Source organism: Coturnix japonica, chromosome W, assembly GCF_054131305.1.
Source record: "Coturnix japonica strain WE chromosome W, WE-NBRP24, whole genome shotgun sequence".
NCBI classification, from domain to species: domain Eukaryota; kingdom Metazoa; phylum Chordata; class Aves; order Galliformes; family Phasianidae; genus Coturnix; species Coturnix japonica.
The window spans coordinates 9,426,121-9,449,335 of record NC_140701.1 but is presented as its reverse complement, the minus strand read 5'-3'; the positions used below and the strand labels follow the sequence as shown (position 1 = coordinate 9,449,335).

At 48.6% G+C, this 23,215-nt stretch overlaps 2 protein-coding genes across 2 annotated transcripts in view; one reads left to right on the top strand and one right to left on the bottom strand.

The window, feature by feature from the left end:
* LOC146754483 (uncharacterized) overlaps window positions 1-23,215 on the bottom strand; it is a 211,584-nt gene that overhangs the window by 134,649 nt on the left and 53,720 nt on the right. The gene's annotated exons all lie outside the window — the stretch shown is intronic.
* On the top strand, window positions 12,380-13,489 carry LOC146754484 (uncharacterized). The gene is made up of 2 exons (XM_085527785.1): window positions 12,380-12,672; window positions 12,730-13,489. The coding sequence occupies exons 1-2, from the start codon at window positions 12,380-12,382 to the stop codon at window positions 13,487-13,489; spliced, it is 1,053 nt and encodes a 350-aa protein (XP_085383911.1).

The following is a 23,215-nucleotide window of genomic DNA, read 5'->3' as shown; positions in this document are numbered from 1 at the left end:
TCTAATCCTCAGGACTGACTTGAGTTCCTTACAGATCTCCTTGGGACTTCTGAAACTAACCCTGCCAGTCAGTGAAATGCACCAGAATATCTTGAAGTCTTCTCTTGAAGTCTTCTCAGGGAGCAGCTCCTGAGGTATATTCCTTACACCAGCTTTGGAAGAGGCCTCCAGTTCTCTGGGCCTGCTCTAAGGGGGCCCTCTTGTTATGGCAGTGACAGCAAGGAGACCAGCCCTGACACAGGCGTTCGTATTGCGGGCTACTGACTGCTGTCCCGGAGTACTGCTGTAGAGACAACAGGACTGTTGTGAGAAAAACCAGACCTTCAGCCTGCACAAATGAGAGGACTTGAGAGCACTGTGGCGGTGTAAAGAGATCAGAAATGAAAAGAACACAGTGAGCTTCTGTCTGCGGCTGCACCTCCCCAAATCCAGACAAAGTAGGAAGAAAGAAAAGCTAAGCAAATGTCTATTTTGATACCTTTTTCAGTATCTTATAACGTATTCAGGGAATCTGGTTATATGTTTCCATGAGCTCTTGGATAGAGAAAATGGAAATTAGGTAGGAAAGATGTGAAATACATTTTTATTTATTTGTTCAATAACATTTTATTTGCACATTGCTATATCTCACATAATCAAACAATCAAAGATGCATAAAACATAAAGAACCATCACTGGGAATCGTGCGAGGAAGATGTGCACAATATTGACACTGCAATAGTGCTTATTGCAACACCTTCCTGAGAGCCTGCTTGATCTCCCTGTTCCTCATGCTGTAGATAATAGGGTTCAGTGTTGGAGGAACCACTGAGTACAGAAGAGGCACTGTCAGATCCAGGAGTGGGGAGGAAATGGAGGGGGGCTTCAGGTAGGTAAAAAAGCCAGTGCTGAGAAACAGGGAGACCACGGCCAGGTGAGGGAGGCATGTGGAGAAGGCTTTGTGCCGTCCCTGCTCAGAGGGCATCCTCAGCACGGCAAGGAAGATCTGCACATATGACAGCACTATGAAAATGAAGCACCCAAAATCTAAACTGGCACTAAAATTGTGAAACACAACTTCCCCGAGATTTGATTCTGAGCAGGAGAGCATGAGGATCTGGGGGATTTCACAGAAAAACTGGTTCACAGCATTGCCTCAGCAGAGAGGCAGTGAAAATGTACTGGCAGTGTGCAGCAGGGAATTGAGAACCCCAGCGCCCCAGGCAGCTGCTGCCATGGTGGCACAAGCTCTGCTGTCCATCAAGGTCTCGTAGTGCAGGGGCTTGCAGATGGCAACGTAGCGGTCATAGGACATGATGGTGAGAAGGGAATACTCTGCTGAGATGAAGAAGAAAAAGAAAGAATAAGATCTGTGCAGCACATCCTGTGTAGGAGATGGCCCTGGTATCCCAGAGGGTGTTGGCCATGGCTTTGGGAAGAGTGGTGGAGATGCTGCCCAAGTCGAAGAGGGCCAGATTGAGGAGGAAGAAGTACATGGGGGTGTGCAGGCGGTGGTCACAGGCTACGGCTGTGCTGATGAGGCTGTTGTCCAGGAGGGCAGCCAGGTAGATGCCCAGGAAAAGCCAGAAGTGCTGGAGCTGCAGCTGCTGCGTGTCTGCCAACGGCAGCAAGAGGAACTCGCTGATGTAGCTGCTGTTGGGCATCTGCTGTTCCTGGGCTTGGAATCCTGTTCAGAGTGAAGAAGGTAATGACCAGCCCTGACCATTCTCAGAGACACTCCTACTGTATTATGTAATGTTTTCATTCTCCTACAACAGTTTACATTTAGCACCATTACTTGCATTTAATTTCATTTTGTTCAGCATTCCTTAGGCAGAAGCAGCATTTGAATTTCTAACCATTCCTCTTAGTTTCTTACCTTTTCCCATCTCCCTGGATATTTTCATCTGTTTCCTGTCTCATATCTTTACCCCAACTGCTCTTAGCGCCCCAAAAGCAGCCTCTGTGCCATTCAACTTCAGTAAGAAAAACCTGCCTGTTTGCAGCAAAAGTGAATTATTCATACCTACAGAAAATGATGATAATTAAAATTGTTTCCATCCTTCAAAAAATTGGAGACTGGAAGCACATCACTTGTGACTGTTCACAAAACAAACAACTGACTGATGAAAAATTCTCAGAAGTGTGACTGCCACTTTCTGCCTCCAATTCGTTTTGCCTCAGAACAGGAAATGGGAATCCCCTGCCTTGGATCTCCTCTTCCAAGGTCCCTAGAAAACAGAGTTGTGCAATGGATCTGTGATCCCACTGCCCCAGGCAGCTGCTGTGGCAGCACAAGCCCTGCCGAAGGGCTCCTTCCCCCCTCACGTCTCCCCGCAGCGCCCTGGGCAGCTCCCCGGGCAGCTCCCCGGGCAGGCTGAGTGCTGAGCCTGGCAGGCGGCAGAGTCCCATACCCGGCACACAGCCCCTGGAGCACAGCAGGGACCCTGCTCTTCAGGACAGCTCTGGGCACCCGCCTGCAGACCCAACTGCACAGCCTGCAGCCGTGCTGGGACATGCAGCCCTCAGGGCTGTGCTCTGACACTGTAGCACAGAAGCCCTCAGTTGGAGCAGAAGGTCTTTTTCCACAGTAAAGAAACATGCAGTGCCTGCAGCTGGATCTGCTATGGGGTTTCCCAGATTGTTAGCCCTCTATGAAAAGCAGCTCACGGTCTGCAGAGAGACTTAATGTGTCATGGTCTGTGAGCAAAGCTCCTACTGTGAGCTCACAGCCCACTCACACCACACACATCCTGTAAGCTCTCTCCAATTTCTCTCCTCTTCTTCTGTCACCTGCAGGCTGTGCTGTGCACAAGAGCTGCTCCTCAGCACAGCTGTCTCTCTATATCTCTGCCCACTTTTATGAGCTCCCTGTGTCCCAGGAGCCCGGACAAGCAAGGAGCAGATGATGTCATTTTTATCCTTCCAACTCATCTCCCCTGACACGTCCTTGGGTCCTCATAGCCAACAGCTCATGAAAGAAAACAGTGTCATAACTGTGCTTTGAAATCCGCTCAGTTAACCACCACATGTCCAGTGGTCAGTGACTGATTGGAGACATATAGCAAGTACTAATCGAGTTTGTTCGATGAAGCACAAAGGACAACCAGACAAGGACGGGGAGGTTTGGACTTTCCATGTGCAGGACAGTGATCCAGCTGAGGCAGTGCAGGAGTCTCATCCCTTGACAGAAATCCTGGTGCTGAAATGGGATTCCGCACCCTACACACCCACAGGAGCTGGGATTCCTCTGGTTCAGTTCAGAAGTGCACAAGGAGTTGCCTGCATGTGAGCACCTGCTCTGAGTCCTCGGTCCTTCAGCTGGGAGGCAGCTGCTTACACAAAGATACTGGGTGATGTCTAAGGTGCCTGGACTACTCCTGATGTGTGCCAGTGCTTGTAAACCGTGTGAGAAGTCCCTGAGATAGACACCTCCTTCCTGGGCATCAGCTGAGGGCCAGAGAAGGGATAGCACCGGCTGTCTGGTGAGTTCACTCGCAGCTGCAAGAGCAGCACAGGGCCTTCAGGAGAGCCATGCCCTAGGAGTGTCCGTGTTGCTACGTCATCTCCAGGACCCACGATCGCTCTAATGTCTGTGTGCCACCTTCTGCACACTGATACCATATATGAGCTGCAGGCCTGTGCTCCTGTTTGGACCATAGGGACACAGTTGAATGGCTTCCACAACTGCTCTGTAACGGAAGGGGAATACAGAGTCTTTACAATGGTTGGGCGAGGAGTCAAAGAAGGGTGCATGCCCTCTGTGAGAGTGCACTGAGCTCTGCCTGGGGATGGAAGAGCAGGTCAGAGCTAATGGAAATGGCAAACAGAGGATTCCCGCAGTGCCTGTTCCTGGCTTCTTGATCATGGAGAGCAAGTGGAAGGTGCCCTCTCCAGACAGATGGGAGCCTGATGTTGTCAGGCCATTGTCCCCTTTGGGAGCATTTTTCACTCCAGTATCTGCTGCAGGGACAGCACAGCAGGGCATGTGCCATCCAGCAGATCCGTGGAGAGCACAGATGGCAGCTTCTTGACTAAGCCATGGAGGAACCAAAGAGGAGAAGTTCTCTGCTGGATCTCATACTGTCCGCCAATGAAGGTCTGGTGGGAACAGTGAAGGTCAAAGGGGCATGAGGCCAATTACAAGATGCAAATGGATCTCTTTTTATTTAATTATTTATTTATTTATTTATTTATTTATACTTAGGCCGTAAGCTTAAAAGATGTTCAAAAATGTCAATAAAATTGAGACAAAGAATTGAAAACAAAGATCAAAATCAATGAAAATGTGTTTACCCTTCTCAACATGAGAAATTCTCATGAGTCTTCTTCCATTTTAAGTTGTTAATACGAATCTTTCAGTTGATTTGATTTTTTTAATTGTTTTTTTATTGTTTATTTATTTTCTTTTTCTGAAACTATGATGTTTTTCCAGAATTGTGTTTGCTGGACACAGATGCCTTCAGGTTCAGGGACACAGACTGTGGTGCCAGTGCCAGTGCCCTGTGACTAAATCCCGGCGTCACCGCTGCTCTTCCCTGCTGCCTATTTGATGTCCCTCAACCTCCAGGTGTCTCCAGCTCTCCTAAATAAATGGCTGTGGTTAAGGGCATGTTTTCAGCAGGCCATTTAGACACACGCTCCTGCCACAGCCTGCCAGATTTCCCCATCCCTTGCTCTTTGTTCAGTCAGATACCTCCCAATTATCTGTCTGATTTCTGACTTTTAGAGGGATGACTCAAATTTGCTCCATCTCGCCAAAGTCTGATGGACTGTGTTGTCAACTCCTTAACTGTGATTCTATCTAGCCCTTCCTGTCTTTTTTTTTCTCTTTCTTTTTCTTTTTCTTTCATTTTCTTCTCCATTTCCTTTTCATAGTTTCATAGTTTCATAGTTTCATGCGGGTTGGAAGGGACCTTAGAGATCATCGAGTCCAGCCCCCGGGATTCGAGCCTCTGTGTAGCAGAGCGGCACTTCTACCACTTGCGCCACAGGGGGGATTCGAACTCCGGGCCCCAGTGTTGCAAGGCGGCGTCTTTAACCACTGCGCCACCGGGTTCCTTTTCCTTTTTCTCTTTATCTTCCTTTTGTTTTCTCTTTCATCTTTCATCTTTCTCTTTTTCTTTCTCTTTCTCTTTCTCTTTCTCTTTCTCTTTCTCTTTCTCTTTCTCTTTCTCTTTCTCTTTCTTTCTCTCTTTTTAATTTTTCATACCTTAAAAAGCATGAATTATGAAAGATGTTCATTAATGTCAGTAAAAGTGAAAAAAAGAGCTGAAGACAAAGATAGAAATCAATAAGAATGTGTTAACCAGTCTCAATGTGTGAAATACTCACGAGTCTTGTTTAGTTTTAAGTTGATACCTCCCAAATCCCTGGCTGATCTATCCCAGGGAGATTACTGGAATTTGCTCCATTCCTCAAAAGTCTGTTGTTAGATCCTTCACCGTGATTCTATCTATCCCATCCTATCTGTTTCTAACTCATTTCTTGTGCAAATATTCCCTATGAAAGATAAACATCAATAGAAGCAGCTTGGACATGGCATGCAGTTGATCACTGTTTTACTGTTCATTCAATTGCATCACCTTTCCTTCTGTTTGTTGGCCATAAATAAAGAGAATTCTTTCTTTTTCTGTGTGCAGCTGGTTCTCTGTGGAAAGCCAGTGGGAGTTGGTGCAAAGACGGTTTAGCACTGTGCGGGTGACAACAGAGGAGAAGAGTGATGTGAGGAAAAGTGATGCAAATACCATGGGGCCAATGTGAGTAGAAATGTGGTGGGGATGTTGAGGAGCTTTGTCAACACATTAACAGAACAGAAGTCATTGGGACATCCTGGATCACTATCAGTTGCTCAGTGCTGCTTTAATGACTTGTTTTAACCCAACTATAAATAAATAGACTATAAGTGTTTGCTGGATTCTTCCTCCTTAAGCTCTCTCTAGATATCTCTCCATTTTGCTGAACAAGTTCTGAAAACCTAGAAAACAGGAAGGCACAAGGAACAAGATGCTCGTTAGGTTATAATGGGCCCCAGGGCGCATTTGATGCCGAATCGATCAATCTCCAGTGCAGAGTGAAGTTTTCACAGAGTACTCAGCAAGACAAAGGCAGAAGTAACAATGAAGATTCTTGGAGTATTAATGGGCCCACTGAGGGCCATTAGCAAGCAAGCTTCCCAAAGCACTAGTTAGAGCCGATAATTGGAAGCCATGACTCCAGTCAGGCAAAGGCACTGGCATGGTGGCTCTGATGCTAAGAAAATCCTTCTTTGCCTTAAGAAGCAAACAGGACAAGCCCTGATTCCCAGACCCTTGGCAGGGAGATCCTGTCCCTCATGTTGGCTCTGGGCCCTTCCTGGGGCAGTGGGATGGAGGTCTGTATGATGTTAAATGAAAGACATGGGGACAGAAGATCCCAGGCTCTGCATGGGGTGCAAGGACGGTGTGAAGTTCATGTCCCATATGTGCCATGTGTTTCATCGCAGGTTGCAGGTTGTGAGAAGGGCCCCGTCTGAACAAGTAGTCAATCCCAATGTAACTGAACTTCAGATCTCTCAGTTCCAGTGCCCTCCTGTGCACACTCTGCCATAGTTTGATGTCCTTTCTATTCTGCATTGCCCAGAAATGCACCTAGTGCTCCAGGTGATGCTGGAGCAGCGCAGAGCAGAGGGTGACAATCCTTTCCCTTACCCAGATAGCAATAAATTGCTTGATGCACTTTAGGGGACCATTGGCCTTCCTGGCTGTCTGGGCACACTGCTGACTAACATTCAATTTGATGCTGACCAGGACCCTCAATCCTTTTCAGTCAGACCACCCTCCAATTTCCCGTATCCAGTCAGTGTTTATGTCCAGGGTAGCCCCTACCGAGATGCCCAATCAGGCACTTGTTCTTGTTATGCTTTATGCACTTGGTGCTTAGTACCAACTGGTACCCACTTCTCTGTCTAGTCCACATCTCTCTGCAAGTCCTCTCCACCCTCAGTGGAGGCAACAGCACATCCTCATCTGGTCTCATCAGCAAACTTGCTCAGAACATCTTCTAGTCCTGCATGCAAGTCATCCACAAAAACATGAAAGAGAAGTGGCCCTAAAATGGAGCCCTGGGGAACCCTGACAATGACCATCTACCTGCCCGATGAAACACAATGACTATAGTCTGTTTGGCCTGACATACTGGCCAACTGTTTACCCACCACATTCTGTTTCTGTCTAGCCGTATGCAGAACATTCTGCCCAGAAGGGTGCTGTGAGTAGTCTCAAAAACTCTAATGAATCCTCTGGGATAACATCAGCTGGCTTCCCTTGGTCAGCTAAATGGATAATCGTGTCATAAAAAGATCAGAAGTTAAACAGGACCTTCCCCTCGGGAACTTGAGATGGCTGCAACCAATGACAGAATTGTCCTTCAGCTGTTTTTTTCACCATCATTTTCTCCAGAATTTTACCAGGCACTGGAGTGAGACTGACAGGTCCATAGTTGCTCGTGTCATCTTTCTTGCTCTTCCTTACCATAAGACTACATTTGCCAGCTTTCCATCAACTGGTATGACCCTAGGCTTATTTAGATGCAATTGAAATGAGAGCCCAGAGCATACTAAGGTGTCATCATTGCAAGAACGTAGATGAGCCATAGCTTTGCAGTGCCTTGAATTCTAGAGTATGCCACAGATGGAGCATAGAGAAAGACTGGCCTCATCTGTTGTTAAGCAGAATAACACTACATGATACATGGGGACTGTGTCTCTGCTCTGCTATGCTCTGCTCACAGGGGAAAGGTGCAGGGGGTTGCTCTCATGTCAGTGCTCATATCTGAGGTGTGCGGTCAAAGAGGAGAGACCAGGCTCTTTTCAGCAGTGTGTGGAGACAAGACAAGGGGAAACTGGAGCATAGGAAGTTCTGCACGAATGTGTGCAAGAACATCTTTACAGTGAGGGTGACGGAGCCCTGGAACAGGCTACCCAAGGGGTTGGGGAGTCCCTTTCTCCGGAGATATTCCAGACCCTCCTGGACGCCTACCTGTGTGCCTACCTGGTGTTCCCCAGGGGTCTGTGCTGAGGCCTGTCCTCCTCAGTATCTTTATTGATGACCTGGATAAGGGCATTGAGTGCATCCTGTGTAAGTTTGTAAATTACACCAAATTGGCTGGGAGTGTGGATCTCCCTGAAGTTAGCAAGGCCCTACTGAGGGATCTGGACAGGCTGGAGAGCTGGGCTGAAGCCAATGGGATGAGGTTAACCAAGACTAAATGCCACGTCCTGAACTTTGGGACCTGGAATGGACTGCCCAGGGGGGTGGTGGATTCACCGACCCTGGAGGCGTTCAAGGAATGATTGGATGTTGTGTTGAGGGACATGGTTTAGTGGGAGCTATTGGTGATAGGTGAACAGCTGGACTGGATGCACCATTACTTGCATTTAATTTCATATCGTTCAGCATTCCTTAAGCAAAAGCAGCACATGGAACTTTAACCTTCCTCTTCTTTTCTTATCCTGCCTCCCTGGATATTTTCATGTGTTTCCCATGTTCCCATATTTTCAAAGGGAAGAAGGTGAAGCCCCACGGCGGCTTCGAGCCCCATAGAAACGACTGGAGCCTCAAGTACAACCTGGAAAGCTTTTTCCAGGACAAGACCTACAAGAAACATGTCAAACATCAGAGCAACAAGTGAGTTGGGGGGCACGGCCCCATAAGTGACAGCCAGCCCCATAAGTGACAAACTGCCCCATAAGTGGGTCCCAAATCACCCCATAAACCCCATTTCTTATGTGTTGGGGTCCCAAATTGCCCCATAAGTGGGTCCCAAATTGCCCCATAAGTGAGTCAGAATTGCCTCATAAGTGACAAATTGCCCCATAAGTGGGTTCAAAATTGCCCCATAAGTGAGTCAGAATCGCCTCATAAGTGACAAATTGCCCCATAAGTGGGTTCAAAATTGCCCCATAAATGAGTTGGGGGGCACCCAGCCCCATAAGTGACCTCCAGCCCCATAAGTGGGTCAAAATCACCCCATAAGTGGGTCCCAAATCCCCCAAAAACCCCATTTCTTAAGGTTTGGGGACTTTGGGATTCCAAATCACCCCATAAGTGGGTTTGGGGGACACAGATTGCCCCATAAGTGATTTCTGAGGGTCCCAAATCGCCCCATAAGTAAGTTTGGGGTGCACACAGCGCCCCATATGTGACCTCCAACCCCATAAGTGGGTCCCAAATCGCCCCATAAGTGGGAGAGAATCGCCCCATAAGTGACAAATTGCCCCATAAGTGGATCCCAAATTGCCCCGTAAGTGACCCATAACTTATGGGGTTTCCTATGGGGTCCCTTTCTTTATGACCCCCAACTTATGGGGCCCAACTTATGGGGTTTCCTATGGGGTCCCTTCCTTTCTAACCCATAATTTATGGGGCCCAACTTATGGGGTTACTTATGGGGCCCAACTTATGGGGTTTCCTATGGGGTCCCTTCATTTCTGACTCATAACTTATGGGGCCCAACTTATGGGGATACTTATGGGGCCCAACTTATGGGGTTTCCTATGGGGTCCCTTCATTTCTGACTCATAACTTATGGGGCCCAACTTATGGGGATACTTATGGGGCCCAACTTATGGGGTTTCCTATGGGGTCCCTTCATTTCTGACCCATAACTTATGGGACCCAACTTATGGGGTTTCCTATGGGGTCCCTTCATTTCTGACCCATAACTTATGGGGCCCAACTTATGGGGTTTCCTATGGGGTCTCTCATTTCTGACCCCCAACTTATAGGGTTTCCTATGGGGTCCCTTAATTTCTGACCCATAAATTATGGGGCACAACTTACGGGGTTTCTTATGGAACAGATCCTCCTGGACAACATGCTTGATCACATAAAGAACGAGCACGTGATCCGAGACAGCCAGCATGGCTTCACCAGGGGAAGGTCATGCTTAACTAATCTTGTGGCCTTCTATGATGGAGTGACGGTGTTAGTGGACGAAGGGAAGGTGACCGATGTCATTTACCTGGACCTGAGCAAGGCCTTTGACATGGTCCCTCATCACATCCTCATCTCCAAATTGGAGGGAAGTGGATTTGATGGGTGGACAACTAGATGGATAAGCAATTGGTTGAAAGGCCGCAGACAGAGGGTGGTGGTCAATGGCTCTATGTCCAGGTGGAGGCCGGTAACGAGTGGTGTCCCTCAAGGGTCTGTCTTGGGACCGGTGCTCTTTAACATCTTTATTAATGACATCGATGAGGGAATGGAGTGCACCCTCAGCAAGTTTGCTGATGACACCAAGCTGAGTGGTGCAGTCGATACGGTGGAGGGAACGGATGCCATTCAGAGGGACCTCGACAGGCTGGAAAGCTGGGCTCGGGTGAACCTAATGAGGTTCAACACGGCAAAGTGCAAGGTTTTGCACTTGGGCAGGAAGAACCCCAGGCACCTGTACAGCCTGGGAGGAGTTGTCCTTGAGAGCAGCTCGGCAGAAAAAGACCTAGGGGTCCTGATAGATGAGAAACTTAACATGAGCCAGCAGTGCGCTCTGGCAGCCCGGAAAGCAAATGGGATCCTGGGCTCCATCAGGAGAGGGGTGGTCAGCAGGGATAGGGAGGTGATTGTCCCTCTCTACTCGGCTCTTGTGAGGCCCCATCTGTTGTACTGTGTCCAGGTGTGGAGCCCTCAGTACAAGAAAGACATGGAGATTTTGGAAAGGGTCCAGAGGAGGGCCACAAAGATGATCAGGGGGCTGGAGCACCTCCCCTATGAGGACAGGCTGAGGGAGTTGGGTTTGTTCAGCCTGGAGAAGAGAAGGTTGCGGGGTGACCTCATTGCAGCCTTTCAATAACTGAAGGGAACATATTCCCAGGAGGGGAGTAAACTCTTCCAAAGGGCTGACAATAGCAGGACTAGGGGAAATGGTTTTAAGTTAAAAGAGGGAAGATTTAGGTTGGACATTAGGGGGAAGTTCTTTACTAAGAGAGTGGTTAGGTCCTGGAACAGGCTGCCCGGGGAGGTTGTGGATGCCCCGTCCTTGGAGGTGTTCAAGACCAGGTTGGACAGGGCCCTGGGCAACCTGATCTAGTAAAGGTGTATGTTTGGTGGCCCTGCTAGGCAGGGGGGTTGGAACTACATGATCCTTGAGGTCCCTTCCAACCCGGGTCATTCTGTGATTCTGTGATTCTGGGTCCCCTCATTTCTGACCCATAACTTATGGGGCCCAACTTATGGGGTTATATATGGGGCCCAACTTATGGGGTTTCCTATAGGGTCCCTTCATTTCTGTCCCCCAACTTATGGGGTTACTTATGGGGCCAACTTATGGGGTTCCCTATGGGGTCCCTTCATTTCTGACCCATAAATTATGGGGCCCAACTTATGGGGTTTCCTATGGGGTCCCCTCATTTCTGACCCATAACATATGGGGCCCAACATATGGGGCCCAACTTATGGGGTTTCCTATGGGGTCCCTCATTTCTGACCCATAACTTATGGGGCCCAACTTATGGGGTTTCCTATGGGATCCCTTAATTTTTGACCCATAAATTATGGGACCCAACTTATGGGGTTTCCTATGGGGTCCCCTCATTTCTTACCCATAACATATGGGGCCGAACATATGGGGCCCAACTTATGGGGTTTCCTATGGGGTCCCTCATTTCTGACCCATAACTTATGGGGCCCAATTTATGGGGTTTCCTATGGGGTCCCTTCCTTTCTGACCCCAAACTTATGGGGTTTCCTATAGGGCCCCTCATTTCTGACCCCCAACTTATGGGGTTTCCTATGAGGCCCCATCCATTCCTGCCCCACAACTTATGGGTCCCATAGGGTTCTGCTCTGGGTCCGTATTTTGTATTACCTGAGGCAGGAGGTGATTGGGGTCCAGGCCGACAAGGTGCTGGCTGGAGCCATGGCCAGGTGAGTTCTCCTGCCCCACAACTTTTTTGCCCCACAGCAAAAGTCTGCCCAACAGCCTTTTTATTGCCGAAGTCGCCTGACTCGGAGCCGTCCCAGACCGATCAGCAGCGACTGAGCGCGTGGTTCAAGGGGGATTTCGGGCGTTTCATTCAAGCAGGGAACCCCCGGCCAGAGGAGAAGCCTGGCAGCTCTCAGGGGAGCAGCTGACACAGCCGCTGACGAAGCGTTTGGGCGTTCCCCGGCAATGGCAAGAGATTTAAACGGGCACAAGGAGACGGGCAGGAGGAGTCAGGTTTTTGTACTGCGTGACTTCCTGTTTCAGTGCTGGTGAGTCTTCTGCTTTGACATGGTTGCTCCCCGGTGGAAGGTGCTGCCAGAAATACTGAGGAGGCCCAGACAACGGTCCCAATCTCTCAGAAATGGGTGGCAGCAAACAAGAAGACTGCAGAGACCCAGACTGAGGTCCTGCACATCCTGATAGGAAGGCTGCTGCCAAAATGTCTGAGGAGAGTGAGAATGAGCCCCCAACCCGAGATGCTAGTGTGCAGGTCTCTGACTGTACTGAGTGCCTGAGCCTGGCCCTTGCAGTGCTCGGTGAGGGAGTCAGTGATTGTGTTCGCTGCGACCAGGTGAACTACTTGTTTAGCCTCGTAGTTGACCTGAAGGAGGAAGTGGAGAAGCTGAGGACTATAAAAGAGTGTGAGAGGGAGATTGACTGGTGTTGTCAGTCCCTCTCAGCCTCAGGTTCTCAGCACACAGATGAGGCTACTAATGGAGCGTGTCAGCCCCTGCCACCTTACAAACAAGTGGCAAAGGGGAACCAGCCAGCTGACAGCACTGCAGCGAGCCCCCTGTCCTCTCTTCCCCCTAGCAACAATTTGAGAAAGGAGGAGGAGTGGAAACAGGTACCTGCTCGGCGGAGGGGACATCCCCCATCCCAACCATCCCCAGCTCCACAGGTGCCTCTGCGTAACAGATTTGAGGCCCTGGAACTTGAGGGGGGGACTAGTGAGAGGGTGGAGACAGGTTCACTCATGAGGTTGCCTCAGGCGAAGCGGTCACCCCCAAGCTTCAAGACTGCTTCTACCAATAAGGACAGAAGGGTGATTGTCGTAGGTGACTCCCTTCTGCAAGGAACAGAAGGCCCTATATGCCGGCCCGACCCTACCCACAGAGAGGTGTGCTGCCTTCCTGGGGCACGGGTCAGGGACATTTCAAAGATAATTCCTGGGTTGATTCAGCCTTCAGATTACTACCCACTTTTAATAATTCAGGCTGGCGGCGAGCAAGTTGGCAAGGAAAGCCTGAGGTCTATCAAGAAAGACTTCAGGGGAATGGAGCGAATACTTGAAGGAGCTGGGGTGCAGGTGGTCTTTTCTTCTATGCCTGTGGTGTCAGGGAAAGGTACAGGGAGGATCCGAAAAACCCAACTCTTAAATAGATGGCTTAAGAGCTGGTGCAGACACAAGAATTTTGGCTTTTTTGACCATGGGGCAATGTACACTGCACCTGGCATGATGGCTGCTGATGCAAGCAGCCTGTCCCTGAGGGGTAAGAGGGTATTAGCTGAAGAATTAGCGGGACTCATTGACAGGTCTTTAAACTAGGAAAGAAGGGGGAAGGGGGCAAAATAAGGGCTACTGGGGTTGAACGCGTCATTCGAGGGATTGTACCAAACTCCGTTGGCAATGACGGCAGAGTGCAAAGGGAGGGAGTAGGGCAGGGGGATGCTGGGGATGCTGCTGTTCTAGCGGATCCTGGATCCCTTATAAAGGTGGCGAGACGGACAGCCCGGCTGAAGTGCCTTTATAGCAATGCACGCCGGCTGAGTAACAAGCAGGAGGAACTGGAAACTGTGATGCACTCGGAAAGTTATGACCTTGTTGCTATCACAGAAACATGGTGGGATGACTCCCACAATTGTGATACTGCCATCGACGGCTATAGACTCTTTAGGAGAGACAGGCGAGGTAGGAAGGGTGGGGGAGTTTCTCTCTATGTCAGAGATTGGATAAACTGTGAGGAGCTCCTTATGAGAAACAGTCAGGAACAGGTTGAGAGCCTGTGGGTTAGGATTAGAGATGGGACTAATAAAGGTCAGCTGGTATTTGGGGTATACTACAGGCCACCTGATCAAGGGGAGGCTGCTGATGAGGCTTTCTTGCTCCAGATGCGTGAGGCGTCTGGCTCACGGGCTCTTGTCCTGGTGGGGGACTTCAACCATCCGGACATCTGTTGGGAAAACCACATGGCGAGCTGCAAGAGCTCCAGAAGGCTCTTGGAATCCATTGATGATAGCTTTCTGGTTCAGGTATTGGACAGACCGACCAGAGGTGAAGCGTTGCTGGACCTGCTGCTCACCAACGCTGAGGAGATCATCAAAGGCGTCAAGGTTGGAGGCTGCCTGGGCTCCAGTGACCATGCCCTGGTTGAGTTTGTGATCTCAAGCGATGTGGGCCTGGCAAAGAGACACAGATATAAAGGAAGAGAGATGAGAAGGTCTACCATTAGAAACAAAAACCCACACCATATCCTAAGACTGATATTCACAAGCCATTTCCCCCACCCTCTGCATCCCAATGATTTCAGCAGGGATGTGATCCATGGCCAGCGGATCAGTCCATCAAATCAGTCATTTTGCTGCATCACTCGAAAAAGATCTCCAGTCTTTTTGGTGATTGCTTTTGTGTTTTGATGGGCCTCGGTTATGGTAGTGGTGACACTGTGGATGATGATACAGCATTCTCCTTCAGCTCAGTTCAACGTCCCTCACACCCCATGTTCTTTTAACAGCAATATGTCTAGAACCAGTTGGTTTTGCAAGGCCACCTTGGGTACTTGTTGAACCTGCCTGTTTGACTCTCCAAAAACATGTTCTGTCCAGCTCCTTAGCACATGGACCTGCCAAGGTAGATTCTCCAGGGCAAGCTGGTGTCATCCAGGTGGGGTCTGATGATGAGTTTGGTCCCCCAGTCCCTATCTTGAAACCAATGCTCTTCAGCATCTTTATCAGTGAGGCAGACAGCGAGACTCAGTGTTTACTGATGGTATCATGCTTAGCGGTGCAGCTAGTAGAAGGAAGGGATGCCACCCAAAAGGACCAGGCCAGGCTCCAAAATGTCGCCCACATAAACCAAATGAAGCTCAGTGAGAAGAGAGGACTGCAGGGCGATCTCACTGTAATTTTTCAGTACTCGAATGACTGTAAAAGCTTATAAGCTTTATCTCCCATCTCCTCTGAATCACTGGAAACAACCCCACAGTGCAGGGAGGGATCATGGGTCCAGAGCTGTTTAAATCACACGGAGCAGCAGCCTCGGTGTCTGTGGGTAATGCCTGTCCCTGCCCGGTGGGGCAGATTCTGGGGGAAAGAGAGAAAGGGAGAAACCAACCAACCAACCAACCAACCAATCACCAACAAAAACACATTGCGTTCATTTGACACTTCCTTGAAGCACGCATCTTTGCCAGCAGACTAGTACCAGAAGAGGCTTAGACCAGACATAAGAAGGAACTTTTTTTCTCAGTGCGGTCAGGCACTGGAATGGCTGCCGAGGGAAGTGGTGGAGTCATCATCCCTGGCAGTGTTCAAGAGGTGTTTGGATGAGGAGCTATAAGATATGGTTTAATGCTTTGTTGTAGCTACAGTAATGGGAGGATTACTGTTGGACTAGGTGATCTTGTGGGTCCTTTCCAACCTCGTGATTCCATGATTCTATGAGAGGAAATGAACTGATGAGGAGAACTGTGGATGATGGGTTTCCATTCTGTGCAACCCCAGATCCAACTGTACATTCAGAATCTGAAAGGCTGAGGCTGGTAGCTCATATGCATATCGGAAGCATAGATTATAATCCACTTAAGCAGATATAAACATAGGATCATAGAATCACAAGGTTGGAAAGGACATAGAAGGCCATCCTGTTCAGCTGTCCTTACATCATCATTACTGCTATTGAGCTACTGAAACATATCTCATAGCACCTCATCCCAGTGCCTCGAAAACCAGCAGGGACAGTGACCCCACTACTTCCCTGGGAGAAGAAGAGGACAAGCAGGGCACCACCCCTGGTAGGCTCCCCATCTTAAAATCATGCACTGGATGGGACCTCAATGTGGCACTTTGTATGGAGAGACCATAGGAGATGGCTCCCTAACCCTAACCCTAACCCTAACTTTAACTATAACTCTAACAATTACCTCTGTGGGTAATTATTTCTCATTACAATCTGATTCTAATGGCAAAACACAACTCCATCCCAAAGACCACCCACCTCTCAGGGGCAGCGAGCCCTCACTGAGCCCCAGATCTGAGTCATTACGGCAGCAAAAGAACTTCAAGCGATCCCCTTATCCAACCACCCACTGCCCACCAGCACTGCTCGCTGCCCCACACTGGTAGAACACCTCCAGGGATGGTGACTCCACCGCTCCATGGGTGGAAGCCTCAACTGCAATGCAAAGGGGCTTTGATTTTCTATCGTTTTCTAACCAGCTTTTCTTTACCCATGAATGCAATGCCCAGATGAGATTCATGTAAGGCAAAATAAAAGATAACAATAAGTATTAATGAACAGTTGCTATCAGACAAACATCTGACGACTTTTATTAAGGCCCACAGGAATCAGAGCTGTCAGCACAGCTGCGTGCCGTAATTATAAACCACCGCCACTGGAGCCAAACAAACACTGCAGTCTCAGTAATCCCTTAAAGTGATAAAGGATCTCAAGAGAGAACAATAGGAGGATATCTCCATCCTCTGCCACGCAGTGATCCGCCCCTATCAGTGGGCAGTGTCGGCTGTGTGTAGTGAGTGTTTTTTACAGCTAGTTAGCTGAGATGGGTCGTAAACACTGTGCAGCTAGACAAGCAGCCGTATCACCTGCAAGGGCAGTTAGAATAACAAGATGTCCTGGGATGGTGAGAAACTAGCCATGGTTCTGGGAACTCAGGAAGGGAGTAGCTTTCAGTTGATAACAACAAGCTGTTAAGATACTCGAGGATGGTATGTAATTGGGAACCAATGATGAGCTCCACTTTTGCAATATGTATGAGCTAATTATCCGTATTATAAAGGTACATGCAGCCAAGGAATAAATGAGAATAGCTGATCATATGTCAATGACAGGTGTGGTCGTCTGCTTTTCTCCCGCCATTCTGCAACAATTGGTGACCCTCGACGTGGCCTACCAGGTAGGATAGCAGCGGTGAAGGTGTTCGGATCCTTAAGCAGCGGGGATAGCATGGGCCAGGAACAGAAGGTACAGGTGCTCTACGTGACCTTATAGAAGGGCCTAGCCGATATGGGCCGCTGACGTCCTTTAAGGCTGCAACAGCATGCTGACAAATAGGTATGGGAAGGCAAGCGGTTTATGAATTATTTTCTTGCTTTTTAAAAAAAAAGTGTCAGGTTAAGGGGACAGACTTGCAAAAGGAACTCCCCGAGTTATTAGTGTATGGGTATGCTAAAGGGTTATTTCAGAATCCACATTTAGTGCATGATCTTGCTGAGTGGCGTAAATTTGGAGATGTAATTTTTCAGGGAATTATAGATGGGGAGAAGATGGCTAAAAAATGCGGGAAGTGGTGACGTGTGGTTTATAATGATTTGCTGCAATATCAGGCAGAAAAGGAAGCAGCAGAGCAAGCTAGTGCTGTGCAGGGGAGGAATAAGAATTATAATGAATGGTCAGATTGCCCGGTGCCCCGTGCTTTGTCCACCGTAAAGTTGCCGCCGGCCGCCGAGCCTGCATTGCCAGTGGCTGCGGAGCCGAGTGCCCCGTCTCCGCCTCCGGCACGTCTGTATCAGACGAGCTGCCTGCATCGACCATGGCGCTACAGCCAGCCCCCTCGACCCCCGTTTGCAATGAGCCGCTCCCTGGGGCACAGAGTGACCTGGCAGAGGCCGTCGCGCAGGAGCGGGGGGGGGCCTGGGCTGCGCTGGCGCAGGCTTGTTTAGAGGCGGGAGACGGTGAGGCGTTGGAAGCGGTGCCACAGATGGTGCTGCCGGTGGGGTATTTGCCTAATTCTGCAGGCGGGACACAGGCTACTATCAGTGCTTTAGATTGGAAGTTGTTGTCACAATTGCGGTCTACGGTCAGTCAGTTTGGAGTAAAAAGTGAGCCAGCGAGACAGATACTGGATTATATCTGGAGTACTCAGGTTTTGTTGCCATCTGATTGTCGGGCTATAGCTAGGTTGGTTTTTTCGCAGCACCAACAACTGCTATTTAATGCTTATTGGGAAGAGATGTGCCAACAGAGCGTTGCGATAGTTAGGCAGCCCAGAGATCCCTTGTATAATGTAACCGTTGAAGAACTTTTAGGGGTGGGTCCTTTCATCCGGACGGAGGCCCAGGCTTTATTAGGACCAGTTAAATGTAGGGAGTCAATGTATCTGGCCAGGCAGGCTATGGATAAGATCAAGGTGCCAGGTGGGCTGCCGTCTTATATGGGAATCCAGCAGGGAAGAAATGAGGATTTTGGAGCGTTTCTAGATAAGGTAGCTGGAGCCATAGAGAAGGCTGGAGTACCAGAGTACATGAAGGAAATAATGCTAAAACATTGTGCACTTCAGAATTGCAATGCTACAGCTCGTGGCATTCTAAGTATTTGAGGAGTAACTGGACAATAGAGGAGGCGTTAGACAGATTATCGAGTGTGCCCACAGGGGCTCAGACTTTCATAGTTGAGGCTATTAAAGAGCTAGGGGCAGGATTAAAGGCACAGGCTGAGGCTTCTCAGAATCAAGTGTTAGCAGCTCTTGCACCCTTAAAAGCGTCTGCGGTAACCAATTCAGGCCCAAGCACCTCTTTTAAATGTGTCCGGTGCGGTGTTAAGGGACATTTGCGACGGAATTGCCAAGCTGTCAGTGTGTGGTGCCAGAACTGCCGCTCGGACAACCACAACACCGTCTGCTGTCTCCGGTCGAGAAACCTCCAGCCCAGCGCACGAAAGAACAGCGGCCGTGCTCCGACACAAGCAGCCGTTCCCAGCCAGCGGCCGCCTGCCGCCCCCCCCACGTTGCTCGCCGCGTTGTCGGTCTCTACGGCCCCCCCGCCCTTCGGTCTGCCTATGTCGTTCGTCGCGCCCCCGCCCTCTGCTTCGCCCACGTCGTTCTCTGCACCTCGCCATGCCGCCCCCCCCTCGTCGTGCGTGGCTGCATCTCTGCAGCCCGTGTGTAACGTGGTTAAAGAAGTGGATGGACCGAAACCAGGGGATCGTTGTGACCCTGGTCCTGTAGATCCAGAAAGCGAATCGGACGCATTTCCTCCTGATGATACTTTGTTTGGAGCAGGAATGACAAATTTCCCTACAGCGTACTGTGATGTCTTAGAGCAGTGCAGAAAAGAAACAATATTAAGGGGTGATGCTGACACGTTGCAAACTTTTCCTCTGTTGTTTCAGCCGAATCAGGCCCCCCGTTGGGAATCCCTGCCTTGTGAGGCAGTGAAGGAGCTAAAGGAGTCAGTGAGAACATACGGAGTTCAGTTAGCCTTTACATACAATCTTTTGGTTGTAAACAGTGACAGTTACGCTATGACCCCTCATGACTGGAAAATTGTGTTAAGAATGATCCTCTCTGCTACGCAGTACACAGTGTTTATGACTGAATACCAGCTACATAATTTGACTGATACCTCTTTGCCTCAAACTGGGACAAATCCATGTGGCACAGCACCTCTTCAACTGTGTCAGACAGATGTCACTCACGTTCCTGAATTTGGCCGTCTAAAATATGCACATGTAACAATAGATACTCATTCTTCTTATGTATTTGCCACAGCACATACAGGTGAACGCAGTCATGACACCCGTAAACACTGGTTATCTGCTTATGCTGCTATGGGAATTCCACATACTACAAAAGCAGATAATGGGCCTGCGTATACCTCTAAGGCCACTCGAACTTTCCTCCAAGAAGGGGGTGTTAAACATACTACAGCAATTGCTCATTCTCCCACTGGACAAGCTATCACTGAGCACATTTATCAAACATTGAAATCCATTCTTATTATTAAACAAAAAAAGGGGGAATATGGGAGACACACTACAAGAAATATTATGCAAGGTTTTGCTTGTTTTGCTTGTGCTGAATTTTTTGAAAATATTATGTAAGGTTTTGCTTGTTTTGTTTGTGCTGAATTTTTTGAATCGTGTTCATAGAGATATAGCTTATGTGGATCGTCATTTTGAGGCTTCCCCAGTGCTGAAGGAACAGCCTATGGTTAATGTTTGGAATATGGCCACAGGACTTTGGGGCTGTCCCCTACCACTGACAACTTGGGGTCGTGAATATGCTCGTATTTCCACAGGGACTGGCCCTACGTGGGTTCCATCATGATATGTTTGGTCTCATCTGAAGGCAGAAAATAGCATCCAGCCTTTATAGTAATTGTAATTGTGTGTTTCTTACTTAGTAGTATTGCTTTGTAACTTGCTGTGTTATAGATAATATTAGTAATAGTTTGACATAGTGTGTGATTTTCTGTTTTACCAATGAAGTCTCAAGAATTAGAGTTTAAGGCATTAGCTAGGATGTTGTGTGTTTCTTCTATTTTAGTAATAGATCAGATGCGTATTAAACAGGATTTGATGTAATCAATGCTAGAATCTACAGGAATAGCTCTTTTAATGTTTTAGTACTGTTTGGTTATGATGTTATTAGCCTACTGATTAGCTTTTCTTAATTTGCAAAGACAAAACCTGGAAAGGAATCCCAGTCAAAGAGATGACCCTGTATCATAGAATAGATACCTCTCTTACATCCAACTAATTGGGATTTTTTAAATATAGCCATGCATCATTTTAGACAAAAGTGCACGCTAATAGAACTAAATTTGATAGTTTATTTTGTTTTCCAAGCAGGTGTTCCACTTGGGCTCTATATCACGCACTGGCCATGCGGATGTGGTGTACAACTGGAAGAAATCCTTCAGACCCTGAATGCAGGAGAGAATCTGTGGTGGGTGAGAGAGGAAAGGTGCACCTTGAAGCAGGGGACGCCTTGCTGGCACTACCTGTCGCATCCACTGTTGTATTAGGCGAAATCGGACCCTCGGGATGTAACGTGATAGGCCCTCCCCTGCTGGGTCATGCATATGTAAAAAAGATAAGGATGAAACTGGATACCTATATAAGGGACCCTCACATTCCAATAAACGCCATTTTACAGCTCACCATAATGGTGTAACAAACAGCTGTGACTTGGTCGGGGCCGTCGATACACATTCACAAAGGGACTTGACTTTCCAGGTTACCAGATCGAGGTAACAAATGGTGCCCCGTGTGAGGAAAAGTCCTGGAGGTGAGTGTGCGACGGCTAAAACCACGCTGACGGACGCGGTATCCACGGTTCGAGCCCGTGGAAGCACTCTCGGTGGGGTGCAAAGGGGAATGCAGCGCTGCGCCTATCCTACGGCCGATAGTTTGTAGAAGACCAGGAAGACTTCAGGTCTCTGGGTAAATGTATTCCGTCATTAGAGTAGTATTGCAACTTTGTAAAACCTACTATGGTAGGAAAGCTACGCCTTCTAAGAAGGACATTGCAGTCGTCATTAGTTGTCTTGAAAAGGAGAGGGAGCTTTCCTCTCCTCGGGTGATTTTGGATCACAATAAGTGGGACTCTTTAACTTTTTCGCTCTTTGAGCGCGCAATGAATGAGCAAAAAGCTTCTGAGCTCAAAACGTGGGCATTGGTGCTACGGGCATTGAAAGCGGCTCGGAAAGAGGGGAAGACTGAAACTCAGGTTGGGACGGCGGAATGTGGGTCGGGAAGCCTTTTCTCTTGCAGATCCGAGGATTTGAGAGACAAAGACAAGGTGGCGCCTGCCATCCCAACCGCACCTATTGATCCGGCCGAACAACAACCAGACGGCCCCGTCCAGCAGCATTCCACACATTCCACATCCTTATCTCTTGACCAGCAGAAGCCTTCCTCGGAGGCCCCATCACGGTATCCAAAGCAACCTGCGTTCCTTCGCCCATCCTTGGGGGTGGGGAAGGGGAGTGAGCAGGGGCGGGAGGATGGGTCCCTTCCTCGAGATGGGATGTGTTGTGGGTGTGGTTCCGCCCCGGGGGGCGGGGTGGATAAGACTAACCAAGATGGAAGCCAATCCGCATCAGCGGGGGCGGAGGCAGAGGCGTTCCTAATCATAATAACCCTTCCCCAAGAGGGTGGGCTACTGGTCCAGCTCTACCTGGGGGGAGGGAGAGGGGAGAACAAGAGCGACCAAGTCTCGGATTGGTCAAAGATAAGGGAGGCATTCCTTTTTATCGTTAATTGGGGGCCCGGTCAGGGGGCCCCGGGCTCGAGTGGAGCCTCTGAAGCAGAAACAAGTCCAGCTGTCGAGCGAGCCACGGCAGCCCGAGTTGGAGTCGGTTAAACTTCTGCTGACAACTTGGAGGAGAGGAAGAATGCTTAGGATAAACTGTATTGATTATTGTCACTGTCTTTGTGATTGTTAAATGTTTATGGTATATGGAAGTATAAATGCAAATGGTATATGGAACTGTTAATGTTATAGGGATGTGTAAACATGAATGCTATATGGAAGTGGAATTATTAATGTTACATGGAAGTGTAATTGAGGGTTCGAGTAGTGGAATTATGAAAAACAAAAAACAGCAAAAGGTTACAGAAGAACAGTGAGTTAAAATATTGAATGTGATCTGCTCTAGCCAGAGAAGTTTAAGTGCCAGCAAGAGAATGCAAACCCCCGCGCTGCCCCCCCTCACTGCTTACCCCCCGCCCCTCGGCTCCGCCGCTTGCGAAAGTAAACAAATCGTTACTTCCGAATGGGGACAAAAGCAAGACATTAGAAGTATCTCTTGCTAGTCGGAGCAAGAATGTCTTCATTTTCTCCCAATAATATACACATTTAGGGGACTCGGGTAGGGACTTGGACAAATTTGTTGATGGAGCTTGAAATTGTATGGAGGGGGAATTGTGGTGGTGGAGTTGGATGGAACGGTGGCAGCTTTACTAGAGCAGGTCCTGAAGATCCCAGGATGAGTTTTGCCCGTAGTGGGCTGAATGCAATGTGCACACAGCAGTGCAAAGATATTTGTTTTCTGACAGTTTCAGGTGCATCTCACTCTGTACTGCATCAAGAATTACTATACTACCCTTAGATGATTTTTGTAACTATAGTAGGAGTAGGTCAACAAGAAAAAGCTTACCAATTAAAAGAAAAAAGAAGAAATCTAAGGGTGAAGCAAGTAACGATAGAAATAAGTGACTATAGCTGTTAATAACTTTTCTGAGTAGTTTGTATTGTAGAGAGATCTAATATAGTGGTTTGTTATGTTTTATGAGCAGGTGTTTCACCTGGGC